Below are 19,247 nucleotides of genomic sequence, written 5' to 3' on the forward strand. Positions count from 1 at the left end.
ATTCAGAAACACAGCACATTTCTCAATAAATAAGAGCCACCATATCAAAGGCTTTTAGTGAACTCTCATTTTTTGGTAGTATTTTGGGTTTTCAATGCAAATAATCATGCCATCTTCAAATAAAATTGGCTTCCTATCTTTTCCATATTTATATCAATCATTTCATTTTCTTATCTTATTACATATATCAGCCAGAACTGCCAATGATTTTCCTATGTTGTTGGCTGTTTATTTTTAAAGGTCAGCTTTTTATGATGCTCAAATGATATTCTACCATGTACCTGGCTGTACTGTGGATTGGTTTGTAAAGGTTTGTGGCTACTATATACGTCATGTATTAGATGCTGTAACATAAAATGTCCCTCTTTCTCTTGTTTAATGCTTTTGGCCTTGAATTCTGTTTGTCTGATTTTAACATTGCCACTTTTGCTTTCTATTTATTTGTCTTGCTTTGTATGCTCTGCCCATCTCTTTATTTTCTACCTTTTTTTTCGTATTACTATATGTTGGATGCTGGGTCAGAAACTATTAGCCACCTGCTGTAAGTCATTAGCACTGTTTACCAAATAATTCCAGCTCTCTTTCTGGGCACATGGTAGGATTATACTTTCATGCTCTTTGAAGTTAAGTATAATCATGGGAATTGCTTTGGCCAATAAAGAGTAAGCTGAAATGAGTCTTGTTACCTCTGAGTGAAAACTTTAACAGCCAGTGTGATTTACATATTCTTTTTTTCCTGATGAGACATGAGATGACTATTGTTATTCCTGCTTCCTTTCAGCTTATACTTCTGTAATTTTTTTTCTCTCTCATTCTCTTAGTTTGAACTGTTCTGAATCATTTGGTTTTGAATATGATGTCTGTTAGACAGCATGTGGGTAGAACTTGTTTTTACCTATTGTGATGATCTGACATAAAATTTTGTATTTGATATGTATAAAAGTATGTAACAAATGTTTATGACTAAACAAGGTAGTTAAATCCACTTATATTTATTATCTGCTTTTTTCCAAGTTCCTGTTTCTCCTCTGGACTTTCCATTTCTTGGTCTGTTCCTGGTTCTTTAACTCTCTATTTCATACGTTCAACCTCCCACAACAGAATGTGATAAAAATGTGAAGTGACTCTTCTAACTTGAATCAAATATGTTCTTTTGTTGTGAAATGGGAATGACTGACATATCCTGTGGCAAAATGATGAACTTTTTTGGCCATTTCAAATCTTTAAGTTAATGGCTGTACACATACTGTCAGAGAGTCTTCCTAAGGGTGTTTGTCAAGGATGGGACAGAGACCCCGCGGTGGCAGTCGAGCATTTGCACTGACCTTCTGGAGCCCACCGTTCTCCTCCACCAGCGGCGGAAGCACGCCGGGGCTGCTGCCTGGCGGGGCCTCCACATTGTAATCACGGAAGCAGCAGAAGAAGGAGCTGAGGATGCTGCGGCTTCTCTGCTTCTTCAGACTAACGTTGCACTGGGAGGCTGCGGAGAGAAACAGGGCAGAACTGTGGTCAACTGTAATTAGATGACACCCGAGACCAACTCACGACCGGAAAACGAAAGGCACCAGGATGCCACTCTGAGAGGCTGCTGTGTGACTCCTAGAGGGCCGGATGGCTGATGGAGTCCAGTCCTGCTGGCTGGGCAGAGTTCCCCTGACCTTGGCCCAGTGGGGGCTGTGTGTTCATTAGCCGACCCTTCCCCGGGGTCAGCTGCCATCTGCATTCCTGAGTCCAGCAGATAAAAGTCCTTCAACCCCGCATAAGCTCTACTTCGAAACACAGATCCTTGCAGGCACAAATCAGACCTGACCCTCGCTGAGACAGAGTTCTCTGTGAAATGTGACGACAAGACTCACTTGGAAACTGGGTTCCTGGATGCTCCCTGCTCACCACAGAAAGACTAACTTCATGGGTAAAGAAATAAGACGTGCGAGGGCACAAAGCAGTCCTCTTCTTAAACTCTGCCACTTGTCAAGATGTTGGTAAGAGCCTGGACCCAGATAGCGTAGGGGTGGATGCTTCCGTCACACTTAAAACAGAAACTGCAGGAGAGGCGGGACAGAATGCGAGGGTTGGCCAGGACAGAGCCCATCTTCATGAGACCCAGGGCAACACTGTGGCACCCGCTCAGTCCCTGGCCTGCAATGGACTGAGGCTCCAGAGAGAGGGATGGGTCCTTTCTGTTATCCCAGGCTCACAAGACAAGCTGCCACAAGTCAGAAATAAAAGGCAAAAATTAGTGCTGATGAGAAACACACCTCCGGGGAGGACGCTGACAACTCGGAGGTGCAGGAGCGTTTTGCCTGGGAATGCAGTCCCACCACATACCACGTCTGGGTGGGTCAGCAGCGCTGCGCACAGGCTACCAGCACAGGGCCCGTGCTGGGGGTTGGTGGGAAGATCACCACCGCAGAAGATTGTTCAGAACGCATGCTGTTTTAACTGGGTGTCCATCTCTCCCACAAAGGGATTCTGGCATGATTCCTCTTTGTACACCCAAGGGATTTGTATAGTACCCACCCTCTCAAGAGATCACACAATCTTTGCTGGAGGTCTACAGGCACCCTTCTGCCAGCAGTAAAACCAAATGCATTCAGGTGGAAATTCTGAAAAAGACAGAAAGGTTGTTTTGCCAGCAGCTCGACAGGCCCGGATGGTTTCTAGCCAGAGGTTAGGCAAATGGCCTAGGAAGTGTGAACTTAAGATCCTCAGTGGGAATTCCCTGGCGATCCAGGGGTCAGGGCTTAGGAACTTTCATTGTGGGCACCTGGGTTCAATCCCTGGTCCAGGAACCAAGATTCTGCAAGCCACGAGATGTGGCCGGGAGAAAAAAAAAGAGATTTTCATTCACTCAAAATGAACTTGAGAACCATGAATCTTTGGAAAAGCTGGCTATTTTTTTTCCCTTATGAACCCTTAGGTGTGTGTCAAGGGGCATCCGTTTTCTCATTTCAGGCTCCACACGTCTGGCCAGACCAGGCCACGAGGCCCACCAGGCACAGAGACCGCCCACGCAGCAGTGGTGGCAGCGAGTGGCCACTGTCTCCCAGGGCTGGCCCTCTGGGTCGAGTATCTCACAATGCTCATCCCAAACCACTCTCCCAGCCACCCAAGGAGACAGGTGATTGCCCCTACTTCACTGCCGAGAAAATGCAGCTAGGAAGTGCTTGTGCCAGGACTCAAACACAAGTGGGCCTGTTTCCAGAGCACGTGCTTTCCCCACGCACCACGCCGAAGACAATCCTGAAACAGCTCGGGTCAGATTAAGACGGAGGGAACATGCCAAATGGGGAGAAAAGCATGGCCATAAACTCATATTTAATATAAATGATTGCTTAAGCTGTTCTGTTGTTACTATGGGTGTTTTAGTTTTTATGGCTCACTCAAATAACTTAGTCAGAGGGAGAAAAAAACTGTCTCTTCTCTGCTAGTACATTTCTCTACAAGTAAACAAGCTGTTTGTTCATGTCTTGGAGACAATGAGCTGTTAATACCCAGGCCAGGCAGTAAATAGCTATGCAAAACCCACTTTCCTAGATCCTGTTTTCATCAACAGATCACATAAATCTTCCCCGTAACTAACAAACTAACAAGCTAACATATATTAAAAAAAATTCCTGACTCTGGAGATCATGAGCTACTTATAACTTCCACCATATGATTACTTGTCCATTTGGCAGCCACAAACAGGGCTGTGGGGTTACTATTTGCTCGGGTCACTTGGCAAGCCATTGCCCCCGATGGGGAAATGGCAGCTCATTCTGCTCCCTGATCGGTATAGAAAGAGGTGAAGCAGCTCAAGTGGTCTCACGTCTAGGGCCGTGGGAGGGTCCGGCCATCTTCCTGCTAAATAAGGTCAACGTCAGGGCCTGCATGAACCACCTGGAAGCTGGGGGTCTTAAATCTTCTAATCACTTCTGGGCACGGTTGGTGCTCTCAAAAGCAGACTAGCAGGGGAAATGGATGGATTTCCTAAGGGCCAGCATGAGCCTGACCCCGCCCATGAACCTCACTTCCCTGAAAAGGTCAAGGTAGGGCTGGGTGGGTCTCCTGACCTTGCTGCCTTCCACCCCAGTGGCCACCTCTCCACTGGCTACAATCCAGAGGCCCTTGATTTATTCATAAGCCTCTGGTAAAAGGGTTTCACAGTTGATGTATGAAATCAAAATCTATGTTGCTATGGAAAAATGTTTATAACATTAGATCAAAAAAGTGAGGTAACTGCATATCTGACTTGATTATAATTGTGCAAAACAAATAAAAAGAGATTACAATAGAGAAAAGCCTAGCAAAATATATACATCAATGTTAATGGAAATGGTCAGATATGAGTATTTACATCTCTTCCTTTTGTATTTTCTAAATGCTTGATGGTCATTATATTTTACTCTTAACAATGCAGAAAGAAAATCGTCTTGTTAAGCTTTTTTTCAGCAACTTTGTAAAGCTCAGGAGAAACCACATCCTACTCCTAAACTAACCTTAAACCTTTAGACTTATTCCTCAAGGGCAGCACTGTAAGCCTTGCAGGAGGTAAATGGCCTGGCTGTGGTGGCCCATGCTCAGCCCCACACAGTGACATCACCAGCGTGGAAGATACCTGCGAAACCAAACCAATGAGGCCCATGTGAAAAGAAGGCGCCAAGTCTGTGGCCTGCCCCAGCAGAGTACTTCCACTGGCTTTCTCGTCCGGCAGCCCACCTGGCCTCTCATCGCCCCTGGACACACAGGCGGCCCTGCTCCTTCTCTTTGCTTAGTCAAGACTCGGCCTCTCACAACCTGTCTTCACTCGCCCCTTTGAACGTCCCTACTGATAACACGGCAGCCATGAAATTAAAAGACGCTTACTCCTTGGAAGGAAAGTTATGACCAACCTTGATAGTATGTTAAAAAGCAGAGACATTACTTTGCCAACAAAAGTCCGTCTAGTCAAGGCTATGGTTTTTCCAATGGTCACGTATGGATGTGAGAGTTGGACTGTGAAGAAAGCTGATCACTGAAGAATGGATGCTTTTGAACTGTGGTGTTGGAGAAGACTCTTGAGACTCCCTTGGACTGCAAGGAGATCCAACCAGTCCATTCTAAAGGAGATCAATCCTGGGTGTTCATTGGAAGGACTGATGCTAAAGCTGAAACTCCAATACTTTGGCCACCTCAGGCGACGAGTTGACTCACTGGAAAAGAGTCTGATGCTGGGAGGGATTGGGGGAGGGAGGAGAAGGGGACGACAGAGAATGAGATGGCTGGATGGCATCACCGACTCTGTGGACATGAGTTTGAGTGAACTCCGGGAGCTGGTGATGGACAGGGAGGCCTGGCGTGCTGTGATTCATGGGGTCGCGGAGAGTCGGACACGACTGAGCAACTGAACTGAACTGATAACACGAGAGGTCTCATGGTGGCCCAGGGGGCCAGAAGACGGTCTGTATCAGAATTGATAACAGTAAGGTGTTAAAAAAAGGCAGTTTAATACACACACCTCCTGGTTACACTGAGTTTAAGAATACTTTGGAGGAGTAAAGGGATAGGAACTTCAAACATCAGTCTCAAACATTTCATAAAGATATCCATGTTTTATCGGATTTAGGAGGCAAACATCATCAAAAATCATTCCAAAGCTTTCTGCTGCTCTTCCTGCGATCACCTTCCTGCTCCTCTCCATGCCCACATGTGCGTCTGACTTCCGGTTTCTCTCAGGCAGACTCTTCATCACACTCACACCCTCCCTCCTGCTCCTCCTCTCCTCATTCCCCACCATCCCTGTTCTTCAGAGGCTGGTTCAAAGCCCACCTCTTGAAGAAGCCCGTTCCAGTGGAAGGGGTTTATTCCTCTGCCACTGGGCTCCCCAATAAACACATGTATGTCTAGGCTACATCTCCAGCCCATTCCTCTCTCCCAACTCCCAGGCCACTTTATCCACCCGCCCACCAGACAGATGTTGTCTCTGGATGCCTCCTAGGAGCCCCTCACCCGGCAGGTCCCCTCTTCAGCTGGAGCACTAATCTCCTGGTATAAACATCCATGCTTCTCCCTCTCATTAAGTCACTGGTTTTGATATTCTTCGCAGCTCTTAAACCTGTCCTCAACAATGCCCTGGCTCCATCATATCCCAGCTGAGGCCCTCACCTTCTGTCTCTGGACCATTATGACAGCTGTGAAGCTTGTTCCACTGCTGCCAATTCTGAGTCCCATAATAACTACTGACAGGACCCACCGAGATGTAGCCTGACAAGCGAGCGAGGAGACGGTTTGGTGGTTGTACGTGTGGCCTCTGCAGTCAGCTTCCCAGGTACTGCCTCGACCAGCAAATGGATGGGACCCATCCTAAGCCTATATGACTTAGGCTTATTGTGGGAGTTAAATGAGTTCTTACCAAGCACTCAGAACGATGCCTATCACAGGGTAAGTGCTTCATAAATGTTAGCTCTTATTACCAAGAGTCTCCTAAAAGCTTTTGCTTCATATAGGAGTGGGGGTTCTGCAGGTAAAACTTGGATCACAGGCTGGATTCTGTGGGTACACATTTGTTCCCTGGCACCTTACAACTGGGAGGCCCAAGTTACTATGACAGATCTTGGTCACTTACACTGTAATTTAGAAATGCAGAGCTAGAAAAATCTCAGAAGTGAGTTTACTCAACTGGAGAGGCAGAGATGAGGAAAGAAAAAGGAAGGAAAGGAGGGTGAAGTGTCCAGATGAATGTTGCTGGGGGCTGTTCACCTGCTTTCCCTTAGGAAAAGAACAACAGTGCTTTCAAGATGAGGTGAAGGAGCAACCACTGGCTCAGCTCTCCACTGATGGGCTCTGCGCCTGCCTGTCTGCTTCCCACCCGGGAGCTCCTTGCCCCTCACTGTGCATCAAAAAGGAGCACCCTCCCAGGTGAGGAGGCCAACAGACCCAACAAGTCTCTCCTGCAGGCTCCCCTCCTGGGCCATTCTATTCTGCCATCTCCCTCAGGCCCTGGGAGTGCAGGTCCGTCAGAAGGACCACCCTGCTTCCTCCCTTAGTTCTGTTTAGGAAGATGTGCTCATGGTTGCTCCCAGCAGCTGCCCTTCTCTCCATACAGGTGTTTGGCCCCTGAAAATGGACTCCCACAGGGTAGGACTGGGAGATCCCTGGCAGGGCCAGATGGGGTGATCCTAAGACGTCTCCATTTCTCTGAGCAGCCCTGGGTAGGAAATCCTTCTCTGAGAAATCCTGAGAAAGGTTGTAAAGAGCTGGAGATGTTGCACATGGGCCTCACTCACGTGCCCAGTGCCCTCTGACCATGTGGGGAGTGTGTGACACCGAGGACAAACAGGCACGGGGCTCTGTTTTTGGGTCACATTCTGAGAGCAAACGCTTCCCTCTTCACCACTGGACTTGATGTCACTGCAGCCGAGAAGATGAAGACCCTGCTTCCCATCCAGACACACCTTTCTCTTTCTCCGCCAAGGGCTGGGGTGCTTCCACCCTCCAGCACAGCAGACGAGGGACTTTGAGAGTGCCTACAGATGGGGCAGCTGACATGGGAGCAGAGGTGGTCGCCTTCTTTGAGTCTTCAGTCCTCAGGGTAAGACAGGAATCATCCCAAATACCTCCCCAATCAATCTGGGCAGAGAGCTGGCCCAGCAGCAAGAACCAGTATCTTCAAAGCACCAGCTGCCGACAGGGAGTGTAGTAGAAACGCAACATTTTTGCTTGTCAGGATCCATCACCTACCTGTCCTTCTAGTTAAAGTTCCACCACTCTCCCCACAACCAACTCTCAGTGAATCGCCAAAGCCCGGCCAATCAGAGCTATGTGATAGGCTTAGGGCTGGGCGTGTGACCCAATCAGAGCTATGTGGTAGGCTTAGGGATGGGCGTGTGACCCAATCAGTGCTATGTGGTAGGCTTAGGGATGGGCGTGTGACCCAATCAGAGCTATGTGATAGGCTTAGGGATGGGCATGTGACCCAATCAGAGCTATGTGGTAGGCTTAGGGATGGGCATATGACCCAATCAGAGCTATGTGGTAGGCTTAGGGATGGGCATGTGACCCAATCAGAGCTATGTGATAGGCTTAGGGATGGGCGTGTGACCCAATCAGAGCTATGTGGTAGGCTTAGGGATGGGCATGTGACCCAAGCTGGGCCAAGGAACGTTAGCCCAGGGACTCAATGCTACAGCTACTGAAGGAGATGTTCTTTCTTTGCTGGTGTGCGAAACAGGCAGGATGTAAGCCTGGAGCCACTAGGGCCATCTTGGCCACCAAGTGAGAAGCACCTACCTGATCACATGAGCCAACACTGGGGAGAAAGCAACTGAGCTGTGGAGAGGGACAGACCTCAGACAGCATCCTCTGAGGACCTGGTTTCAATACACCAGAACTTTCTGGCATTTTAAGCTATATGAAAGAATAGATTCTCTCTTTCTTTTAAGCCAGTATGGATTGGGTTTATGTTATTTGGAATGGAAAGGATTATCCCCTGAAGATGTGGGCTCCTAGGCATGGCAATGTAGAGACACTGATGAATCACACAGGCACCAACCTCACAATAGGCAGGCCCAGGAGGAGAGACACGGGAATAAGCAATTCTGATACAGAGCAACTCTTGTTACAGTGGGGTAGCCCAGGGTGTGGCTGGGGCCTGGAGAAGGGCTCATGGCCTAGATTTGGGGCAGGGAGGGTAGCAGTGATTTCTTAGGAGAAGGAAGTCTGAGAACTGGGCTGACAGCTTCATAAAACTGTTGGAGGGGGCAGGGAAGTAGGGAAACAGCAGTGTGTCAAGGCCCTGAAGTGAGAAGGAGCATGAAATCTGAGAAATCAAAGTGGTGAAGAGTATGAGACGGGGGTGAGGTCGGCAAGGCCCTTGTAAACCACGGTGACAAGTCTGGATTTGATTCTATGAACATGGGGAGTGAGGTGATCAGATTTGTACCACATATGTCATGGCTTTGACTTCTGTAATTGGAACTACTGAGTTTAAATTTTAGATTATGGCTAATGTAGGCTATCCACCTATATAAAAGATTTCCAGGATATTTAAAAATCACAGATGTGGACTCTTTCTGTGTAAAGCACCTAGAATGGAACTTCTTATTTAAAAATTGACTTTAAATACAAGTTACATGGAAAGAAAATGGGCTTTAGTGGGACATTTGGGTTCAAGTCTCAGCCCTGCATCTTGTCTGTCAGTGTGAATTCATCTACCTAACCCACACTGGTAACATGGGTATACCTACCCTCCCATGGTTGTTGCACAGATGCAGTGAAAACAGGATATGTTTGTGTACGAGAGAACGTCTACCAGAGGCTTAAGATACAGCAACACAAACTTTTGGTCTGAGCCCAGTGCGCTGCTGCACGATGAACAGAAGTCAGCTCGGAGCCAGACAACGGCACTCACAAAAACAGCCTGGCTTTAGGAGAAAACACGTAGGCAGACCCATCTTGTTTTTGGTAATGTGAATTCTGAACTTAGAACGTGAAGAAGCTCTTTAGAACTCTACCTCCTATCTAGTGAAGGTTTCTTTGTATAATAATAATAATGTTAGAAAGTAAACAAGTAAGAACCAGGTCCACATGAGAAACTTAAAATAAGCCCTAGAATTCAGGCTTTTTCAAGGAAGTCTTACATGAAATAGGATCAGAAATAAAGTGTTGTAGTTAAAAGCATGGAATGCAATGGGGAAAGTCCACCGAGGCTGATGGTGGGGTTTGTCCGTCACTGGGATGAGAGGACTGTTTTTGCCAACGGACAGATGGCACCACTGAACTGCCAACTGGTGGGCATAAGAGGCCGAGAAGGGCATTTCTTCTGATCATCCTCTTCTACTTCCTGACCTGACTGGCTTCCTTCTGTGTCCAGACCTCAAAGCCAGCATTTCCTAGTTAGTGTGGTAGTTGCCCAGGCCGCACCACCACTGCCCTTTGACAATTCTTAACGTTCTGACCTGGTTTCGGTTCCAGATGTAGAGAGGCTTAGGAACCATCCCAAATCCCTGGCTGCAGAACCACAATCTCTGGAGTCTACCCAGGATCAGGGCTTTGCACAACATCCTCTGTGAGCATCCCACCAACCATCCCTGTCTCTGATCTGGTCTATAACTCCCAGCGTCACCCCGCCACCCCCATCTCTATATGATCAAAGGAGTGATTCAGGGTCAAGACGAAAGTAGCTGACATGTGGGTAGGAATGTTAGCTGCTGCTTGTGAATTCATCCCCAATCACTCAAGTGTCTTCCCAAGAGAAGAAATTGCACCTTGGCAGCTACAGAGGTCAAGGTTCACCTTTCATTTCCATGGTGTCAAGCCAGCCTGCATGCTGGCATGGGGTCCAGACTGCCAAAGACCCAGTGTAACATAATTTCTAGAAGAAAATTGACTTAACATACAAAGTTTATGGCTAAGGTGTCAAAGCACCGAAACCAGACCTCAGAACCAGTTTCTTTCATGTCTTGAGCAGAACCGAGAAAGGTACTACACAGTAGATTTGTGTCATCCACATTATTTACAGCAGAATATTAAAAGTATGCAGACACCAATGTTATCAGAACTGCAAAACTGGACACCAGAGTTTCCCAAAGTAAGGCTATTTCTCCACCCCTGTGGATGTCAGAGCACATTACAACCCTGAAGAGGCCATACGACTGGATTTACAACCACATTACCAGGGAAAAAGCTAAACACGCTTTTTTAAGGAAAGAGGGGGAGTTCCTCTCAAGGGTCGGCTTTTAAATGAATGCACCACTTCTCTTCCAGAATTGGGCTGCAATCTCTGGAATGCATCCCAGGGCCGTGGTTTGGAATGAGTGTCTAACAGGAAATTCTGGGCAGTCTGTGCATACATCACATTCCTTTCCCACCCTGATCGAGTGGTCAACAAACACAACTTTCCTCTGTTGGAATAAAATGGGAGGTGTGGGGGTGGGGCGAGGCCAGGGCGCAGACCGCGCAGGGTTCAAAAGCAGATGTGGCTGCTGAGAATGCAAACACCTCTCGCTCCTAGATAAAGGACTTAAGTCCCTTTTTGAGATGTTCCATCAGTCCCGACTCTGTTTGCAAAGGGGTCGATTTGCCCAGGGAATGACACCCGCCGCTCTCTGAAAGAAACGTGCCTTTGGAAGCTCTTTTTCCCGCTGCAGTCTGGAACTGGCAGTGGTTCCTCTAGCAGTGAGGAATCAAAGCCGGGAGCTGGCAAGGGCTGATGGCTAAGAACTGGGCAGGAGGAACCCTGATCTCTTCCTCCAGAGATGGAAGGATGTGCTTCCCCTGTTCACAATGGGTTCCTAATAGCCCACATCAGCTGAGCACCTTGTGTGAGCTCCTGACACAGCTCACCTAGGACCTTCATGATGTGCAGTTGCCCATACCATCACTCCATTTTCCGATGAGAAAATCAAGGCTCAGAGTCCATACGAGTATGCAGGGAGGGTTCTGGGGTTCAAAGCCAGAGCAGCTGGCTGTAGGGCTCCTGGCCTCCCCACCCGTTTTCCTGTCTCTCCCCAGCACTTGATGGATTTGGGTTTTACTTCCAGGGAGAAGCTCTGAATATGAGGCCTTGGACTGCCCGCCTTCACTCCAAACACAGTACTCTGAAAAGCCCAAAATGAATCTATAACACTTCCAGCAGCCCTATTAGATGAAGCCAGACACAGAGGATGTGCCACTGACCCCTGAATGTCTCCGGGCCATCAAACTCTGTGACAGCTTCCCAGGAAGGCCCCTCGGCTGGGAATGCCTTGCCTGGCCTCAGTGCTTCCCCAAACCCCTGTGCCCACGTGATGTAGCTCCTGTTGCAGGGCTGGAGATACACCAGGTCTGTGTGAGTCTAGAATATGAACTCTTAACCATCACTGTACAGAGTCTGTTTTTCACACTGAAAGTCAAAATCAGGGGCGGAACAAAGGATTTAAACAGATAACACACTTATCTCGAGGAAGCAAAGGTTGACATTTAACAGTAATCAAATTAATGAAATGTTTAAACAACAAGGCCCAGTTATGGATCTAATACATGAGCAGAAATGATAAAAATAAAAACAGATAGCCAATGGTGGTAAGGTTTTGACGGCCTGGGCCCATTTACTCACACGTTGCTGGTAACTCCATTATCTGGAACAAGCCATATGAAAAGCAGGTGAGTGATGTGTCAAAGACCATGCTGCACTCACACCAGCGGTCTGAGCATCCAGCAGAGCAGGGATGCTTAATTAAATCAGTGCACAGCAACTGGAGCGAATATTGTGCAGCCACAAGAAGTGACCAGCATGAAGACACGTGGGGAGGCACATATGGTTGATGTCAGGCAGGGCACCTCAGATGCTGCGCTGCTCAGTGCTTGTGACTCTGTCTTCTGCTTCTGGACAAGCTGGGGAAGGCAGCTTCCTGCCTGGAACACATGTTGTTCATGTCTGAGTTCCTAAGCCTAGAAATACGTTGCTGCAAAATAGGCCTGTCATAATGGATGCTTACTGAACGAGCAAATGTGTGAAAGGTAACACAGAACAATGAAAATGACTGATTTGTTAAGGAACAGCTCCTGAGATTCTTTAGAAGCGCACTCAGCCCTGCAGCACGCCTTTCCTGGGAAGTGCTCTTGCCCACAACAAGCCTCCCTCCTCCAAGCAGTTTCAATCTATGCCACCAACACACGGCCAAAGAAGCCAACGCACAGCTCCTGGCTGCATTCAGTAAAGGTCACAACTCCTGCTTCCTATAAAATAAATAGTGCACGTTTTCTGAAATCAGAGAGATTATATGAAATTCACCAGTGGAAAAGGAAATGGCAACCCACTCCAGTACTCTTGCCTGGAAATTCCATGGACAGAGGAGCTTTGTGGGCTACAGTCCATGGGGTCATAAAGAGTTGGACACGACTGAGCGACTTCACTCTAAGTAAGCACAGCAATCTCTGGATAGTAGGACTAGGTTAATTCTAATTTTTCTTTATATTTTTGTATTGCTTCTCAATTTCTGCAATCTACTCATATGTATAGTGGAAAAAACTGAGTAAATATTTAAAATGCTTATTTCTACTTAAAAAATATATATGAATGTTTTTATGAGATCTCATTTTATGAGATCCCCTTCTACAACCTTAGCTTGATTGGTTGTACTGGATTCCACTGTATGGATGTGCACTGTGCCATAATTAAACTAACTTTGGATATTTATTTGTTTCCTTTAAAAATGTGTCATAATAAATGCTGCAGTTTGTTTGCAACAGCAATGCTGGGAACAATCTAGTTGTTTATCAATGTGGGACAAAATATAATACATCCCAGATGTGCAATATTACACAGTTGTCAAGGAGAAGGCTGCAGTTCCATGTGCATTGATAACAGCTAACACTTATCTTACATAAGATGCACCAGGCAGCGTTCCATGCACTTTATATATATCTTGACTCACTCAATCCTTTCAGTAATCTTATGAGGTAAGGACTATTATTATATTCATTTTATAGATGAGGCCCAGAGAAGTTAAGAAACTTGCTCAAGATGACATAGCTAGTAAGTACTAGGCTTTATTCAAACCCAACTGGTCTGGGCCCTTAACCTCTGTACTATATAGCATACTGATAATGGAGCACATTCTGAGATGCAGTAAATAAGAGAAGCGAGGCACACTGAAACACAGAGTGCTACCGTCAACCTTCAAATACAAAATCAAATAAATTAATAAAATAAAAAGCACGTGCATATTCTTATAGATGGAGAGTGTCTCTAGAAGGATTTACTAATGTAAGTAACTGGTTGCCCCATGGGAGAGGAATGTAGGACACACCAGAGATGAGGAAGAGTTACTTTAGTATCCTTTGGATTTTGCATCATGTATTAAAATAATAACGGCATACTGTGCATCATGCATTATAATAAGTAAAAAACTAAACCATCAAAAATAATACTGCAGGAAACATAGCGTACATAATTTTATGTGCACATCTGACTTATCCCCTTAGAAGAAATTCCTAGAAGTATAATTGCTTTTCAAAGGCCAAAGTCTTTGAAAAAAAAAAATGTCAAGCCTCTAGATAACTATGGACAATCTGCCACCGAGAGAGGCGGTGTTGATGTGCACCCACCCCCTCATGGGGTGTTCCACTTAGGTTGTGCAAATGCTGAGACTTGAAATGGCCTTTGCCAAGCTGAAAGGTGAAAACGGCAACCTGCTGTTGCTTTAATTTGCATTTCTCAGACTGACATCTGAGTTCTACAATCTTCTGTATACTTTTTGGTCATTTCTATTTCTTCTTTTCAAAACTGCTTATACATTTTTTTGCCCATTATTTTTATATTTTGACTTCCAAAGGTTTCTTTGATATATATCAGAAACATAATCCTTGGACTAATCTGTACGCTGGAAATTGTCTCTGCTTTCAGTCTCCTACTGTTTTAAAATAGCAGTTACATATGTGCAGAAGTTTTAAGGAAATCAAATCTAAATATTTTTCAGCTGATTCCTTCCCAGCCTATTATATACTTATTCACTTATATTTTCTTCTAGTTCTTCTTTAAATATTTTATCTGTTTCGAGTTTATTCTGGTATACAATAGGCTATACGAATCTACCTTCCCCTCAAAAGACTAGTCAAATATACTAATAATATTTACTGAATAATTCATCCTTATACAATGATTTGGGATTTCTGTTCTACCCTATCCCATTCCATCTGATCCCACTTCACTCCTTTACTTGTGCCAGTAATATATAGCCTTGCTACTATAGATTTATTGTTTTATATTTAATACTATCAGTACCCATTTATTATTTTTTAAAAAACTTCTTGGATAGTCAAATCCTTTATGCTTCCAGATGAATGTCAGAATCACTTTATCAAGTTCTAAAAAAGATATAACTGGGATTCACTCACATCAGGCTCATAAAATATACATCTGCTAATTTTAGTTAATTCCATTAAAGTAACTAAAGGAAGGTTAAAATTAAAAAGTTAAAAAAATCCATTTGTTGTACCTTAGTCATAAAAACTGTGCCAAGATTAAAAGTGGCTTTGCCTATTAGCTTAAAAATAGGTTGTTAAAACTATGTTTTATGTAAAGTCCCCTGGTAACAACCTATGGGATTAACAACAACAACAAAGAAAACACCTATGGAAGAGACACACACACACACACAAATGAGAAGGAAAAAGTTCATGTCACTGTTAAAAAAACCCCAACAAAACACAAAGAAGAAAGCTAGGAAAAAGAGGGCCAAAAATGTAACAAGACTGACAGAAAACAATTAACAAAATGTAAGACCTTCCCTATCAGTAATTACTATAAGCATAAACAGATTGAACTCTCCAATCAAAAGACACAGACTGACTGAGCAGATTAAAAAAAATAAGATCCAACTATACACTTTCTACAAAAGACTCACTTTAGATTTGAGAACACATATAGGCTGAAAGTGAAAGACTAGAAAAAGATAATCTTTGCAAATGGTAACCAAGATAAGGGAGAATTTTACTTATACAGACAAAGTAGACTTTAAGTCAAAAACTGTCATAAGAGACAAAGAAGAACATTATCTAATGGTAAAAGGGTCAACTCACCAGGAAGACATAGCAATTATAAATATACACACAAAAGCATCAGAGCATGAAAAAATGGACAGAACTTAAGGGATAAATAGACAGCAACACGGTAACAGTAGGAGGTTTCAATAACCCACCAGTAATGGATAACATCTAGAGAAGACAAATAAAGAAACAGAGGGCTTGAACAACACTTTATTTCAAATGGACCTAGCAGACATATTCAGAATATCCCATCCAGCAAGAGAACAACATATATACTTCTCAAGTGCACATGGAACATGCTCTAGGACAGATCGTGGATTAAGTCACAAAACAAGCCTTAACAAATTTAAGAAGGCTAAAATCACACCTAGTATCATTTCTTACCACAATGGAATTAAACTGGAAATCAAGAGCAGAAGAAAAACTGGAAAATCCACAATTATGTGGAAATTAAACAACATACTCTTGAATGATCAACAGGTCAGAGAAGAAATTAAAAGGAATTAGAAAATATCTTGAGGCAAATAAAAATGAAAACACAACATACCCAAACTTATGGGATGCAGAAAAAGGAGTATGAAGAGGGGATTTTATAGTAGTAAATACCTACATTAACAAAGAAGAAAGGTCTCAAGTAAATAACCTAACTTTACACTTTAAGAAATTAGAAAAAGAAGAACAAATAAAGTCCAGATTTAAAGAAGAAAGGCGGCGATCAGCTGATCAGCTGTTCAGTTGTGTCTGACTCTTTGCAACCCCATGGACTGCAGCATGCCAGGCTTCCCTATTCTTCACCAGCTCCCAGAGTTTGCTCAAACTCAAGTCCATTGAGTTGGTGATGCCGACTCAATTAGAGTAGAAATGAACAAAATAGAGAACAGAAAAACAATTTTAAAAATTAACGAAACTGAGCTGGTTTTTTGATAAGACCAACAAAACTGACAGATGTTTAGCTAGACTCACAGAAAAAGAGAGAAGACTCAAATAAGTAAAATCTGTAATGAAACAGGAGACATTACAACTGATGTCACAGAAATAGAAAGGGTTATAAGAGGCAACTATGAACAATTATATACCAAGACTTCCCTGGTGGTCCAGTGGTTAAGAATCCACCTGCCAATGCAGGGGTCCCTTCCTTGGTCTGGGAAGATCCTGCATGCTGTGAAGCAGCTAAGCCCATGTGCCACAACTACTGAGCCCACGCTCTGCAACTACTGAAGCCGATGAGCCGAGAGCCTGTGCTCCACACTGAGAAACCACCTCAGTGAGAAGCTCACACACCACAGCAAAGAATAGCCCCTGCTTGCTGCAACTACAGAAAGCTCATGCACAGCAATGAAGACCCAGCACAGCCGAAAATAAAATAAAGCAAAAAACAAACAATTATATGCCAGCAAGTTGGGAGAAGAAACAGACAGACTCCCTGAAACATACATCCTACCAAGAATGAGTTAAGAAGAAATAGGAAATATGAACAATCCAATGACGAATAAGAAGACTGAATCAATTATTCAAAATCTGTCAATAAAGAAAATCCCAGGGCCAGATGGCTACACTGGAGAATTCTACCAAACATTTAAGAAATAATTAATGCCAATCCTTTTTGAACTTTTTCAGAAAGGTAAACAGAAGGACAATAATACTTCAAACTCATTTTATGAGGCCAGCATTATCCTAATACCAAAGCCAGATAAAGACACCACAAGAAAAGAAAACCTCAGGCCAACAGCCCTGATGAATAGAGATGTAAAAATCCTCATCAAAATACTAGCAAACCAAATTTAATAGCACATTAAAAGAATCACATGCCATGACCAAGTGGGATGTGTCCCTGGGATGCAAGGATGGTTCAACACACAAAAGTGAATCAATGTGATACACCATAACAGTGAAAGATAAAGATCACGTGATCATCAACAGATACAGAAGAGACATTTGACAAAATTCAACACTGACTCATGATAAAAATAATTTAAACACTAGGATTAAAAGAAAAGACTTTAACATAACAAAGGCGATATAAAATATCTCACAGGTGATATCATACTAAAGGTAAACAACAGCAAGCTCTTCCTCTAAGATGTGGCCCAGGCAAAGACGCCCACTCTGACCACTTCTATTCAATATAGTACTGGAAGTGGGAGCAACTGGGTAAGAAAAAGAGATAAAAGGCATCCAAATAAGAAAGGAAGAAGACAGACTATCTCAGCTCACAGATGACATGATTTTATAGTATAATAGAAAACTCTAAGGATTCCACAAAAGAACTATTAGAATTAATAAATGAATTCAGCAAACTTGTTGGACACAAAAGTAGTGTATAAAAATCAGTTGCTTTTCTATTCACTTATAATGAACAATCCAAAAGGAAAATTAAGAAAACAACTGGATTTATAATAGCATCAAAAAGAATAAAATACTTAGGAATAAACTTAACCACGGAGGCAAAAAACTTCTACATCGAAAACTACAAAAGACTGGTGAAATAAATTAGACAGAACAAAAGGTAAGATAGCCTGTATTCAAGGATTAGAAAACAATACTGTTAAAATGTCCATACTACCCAAAGCAATCTACAGCGTCAATATAATCCCTATCAAACTCCCAAAGGCTTTTTTTTTTGCAGAAATTTTACAAAAAACAATCCTAGAATTCATAAGGAATCACAGAGGATGCCAAATAGTTAAAACAATTTTGAGAAAGAAGAACAAAACTGGAGGCCTCATATTTCCTGACTTCACAACATATTAGAGATTATAAAAGTGTTGTACTGGCATAAAGACAGATATACAGACCAAATGAACAAAATAGAAAGCCCAGAAATAAACCCATGCATACAGTCAAATGATCTTCAACATGGGAGTCAGCCAAGACCACACAATGGAGAAAGTACAGTCTTTTCAACAAATGGTATTTCTGAAAACTAGACATCCATACACAAAACAATATGATCGGACCTTTATATTATACCACAGACAAAAACAACTCAAAATGGATTAAAGATTTTAAATGTTAAGACCTAAAATTATAAAACCAGAAGAAAACAAAGGGGAAATCTTCAAAACACTGATCTCAGCAATGATGTTTTAGATATGATACCAAAAGCACAGGTAATAAAAACAAAAATAGATAACATTAAATTAAAAAGCTTCTGCAGAGCAAAGGAAACAATCAACAGAATAAAAAGGCAACCAACAGAATGGGAGGAAATCACTGGAAAAGACTCTGATGCTGGGAGGGATTGGGGGCGGAAGGAGACGGGGACGACAGAGAATGAGATGGCTGGATGGCATCGCCGACTCGATGGACATGAGTTTGAGTGAACTCTGGGAGTTGGTGATGGACAGGGAGGCCTGGTGTTCTGTGATTCATGGGGTTGCAAAGAGTTAGACACGACTGAGCGACTGAACTGAACTGAACTGAATATCCCAAATATATAAGCACTCTTAACTCAACAGCAAGAAACCCCAAACAATCAGATTAATAAACTGACATTTCTGACAACTGGCCAACAAGTATATGAAAAGATGTTCAATATCACTAATCACCAGGGAAATGCAAATTAAAACTACAATGAGGTATCACCTCATACCTGTAAGGATGACTATCATCAGAACAAAATAACAAGTGCCAGCGGGGGCGTGGAGAAAAGTGGAACGTTTGCGCCCTGTTGGTGGGAATTTAAAATGTGGCGGCTGCTGTGGAAAACAACGTGGAGGTCCCTCAAAAACGAAAAATCCCGTATTTTTAATATTAAA

General features: G+C 43.7%; 1 protein-coding gene across 4 annotated transcripts in view; it reads right to left on the reverse strand.

The window, feature by feature from the left end:
- The window catches only part of CTDSPL (CTD small phosphatase like), a 126,042-nt gene that overhangs the window by 29,655 nt on the left and 77,140 nt on the right, over nucleotides 1-19,247 (reverse strand). For all 4 annotated transcript variants that reach the window (XM_088831877.1, XM_055414652.2, XM_055414651.2 and 1 more), the window contains exon 2: nucleotides 1,326-1,480. In XM_088831877.1, coding sequence (XP_088688003.1) covers nucleotides 1,326-1,480 — 155 coding nt within the window. The remainder of the gene's footprint in view (nucleotides 1-1,325; nucleotides 1,481-19,247) is intronic.

This window comes from Moschus berezovskii, chromosome 24 (assembly GCF_049115385.1).
Source record: "Moschus berezovskii isolate FMDL1 chromosome 24, NW_MosBer_1.0, whole genome shotgun sequence".
Lineage (NCBI taxonomy): Eukaryota > Metazoa > Chordata > Mammalia > Artiodactyla > Moschidae > Moschus > Moschus berezovskii.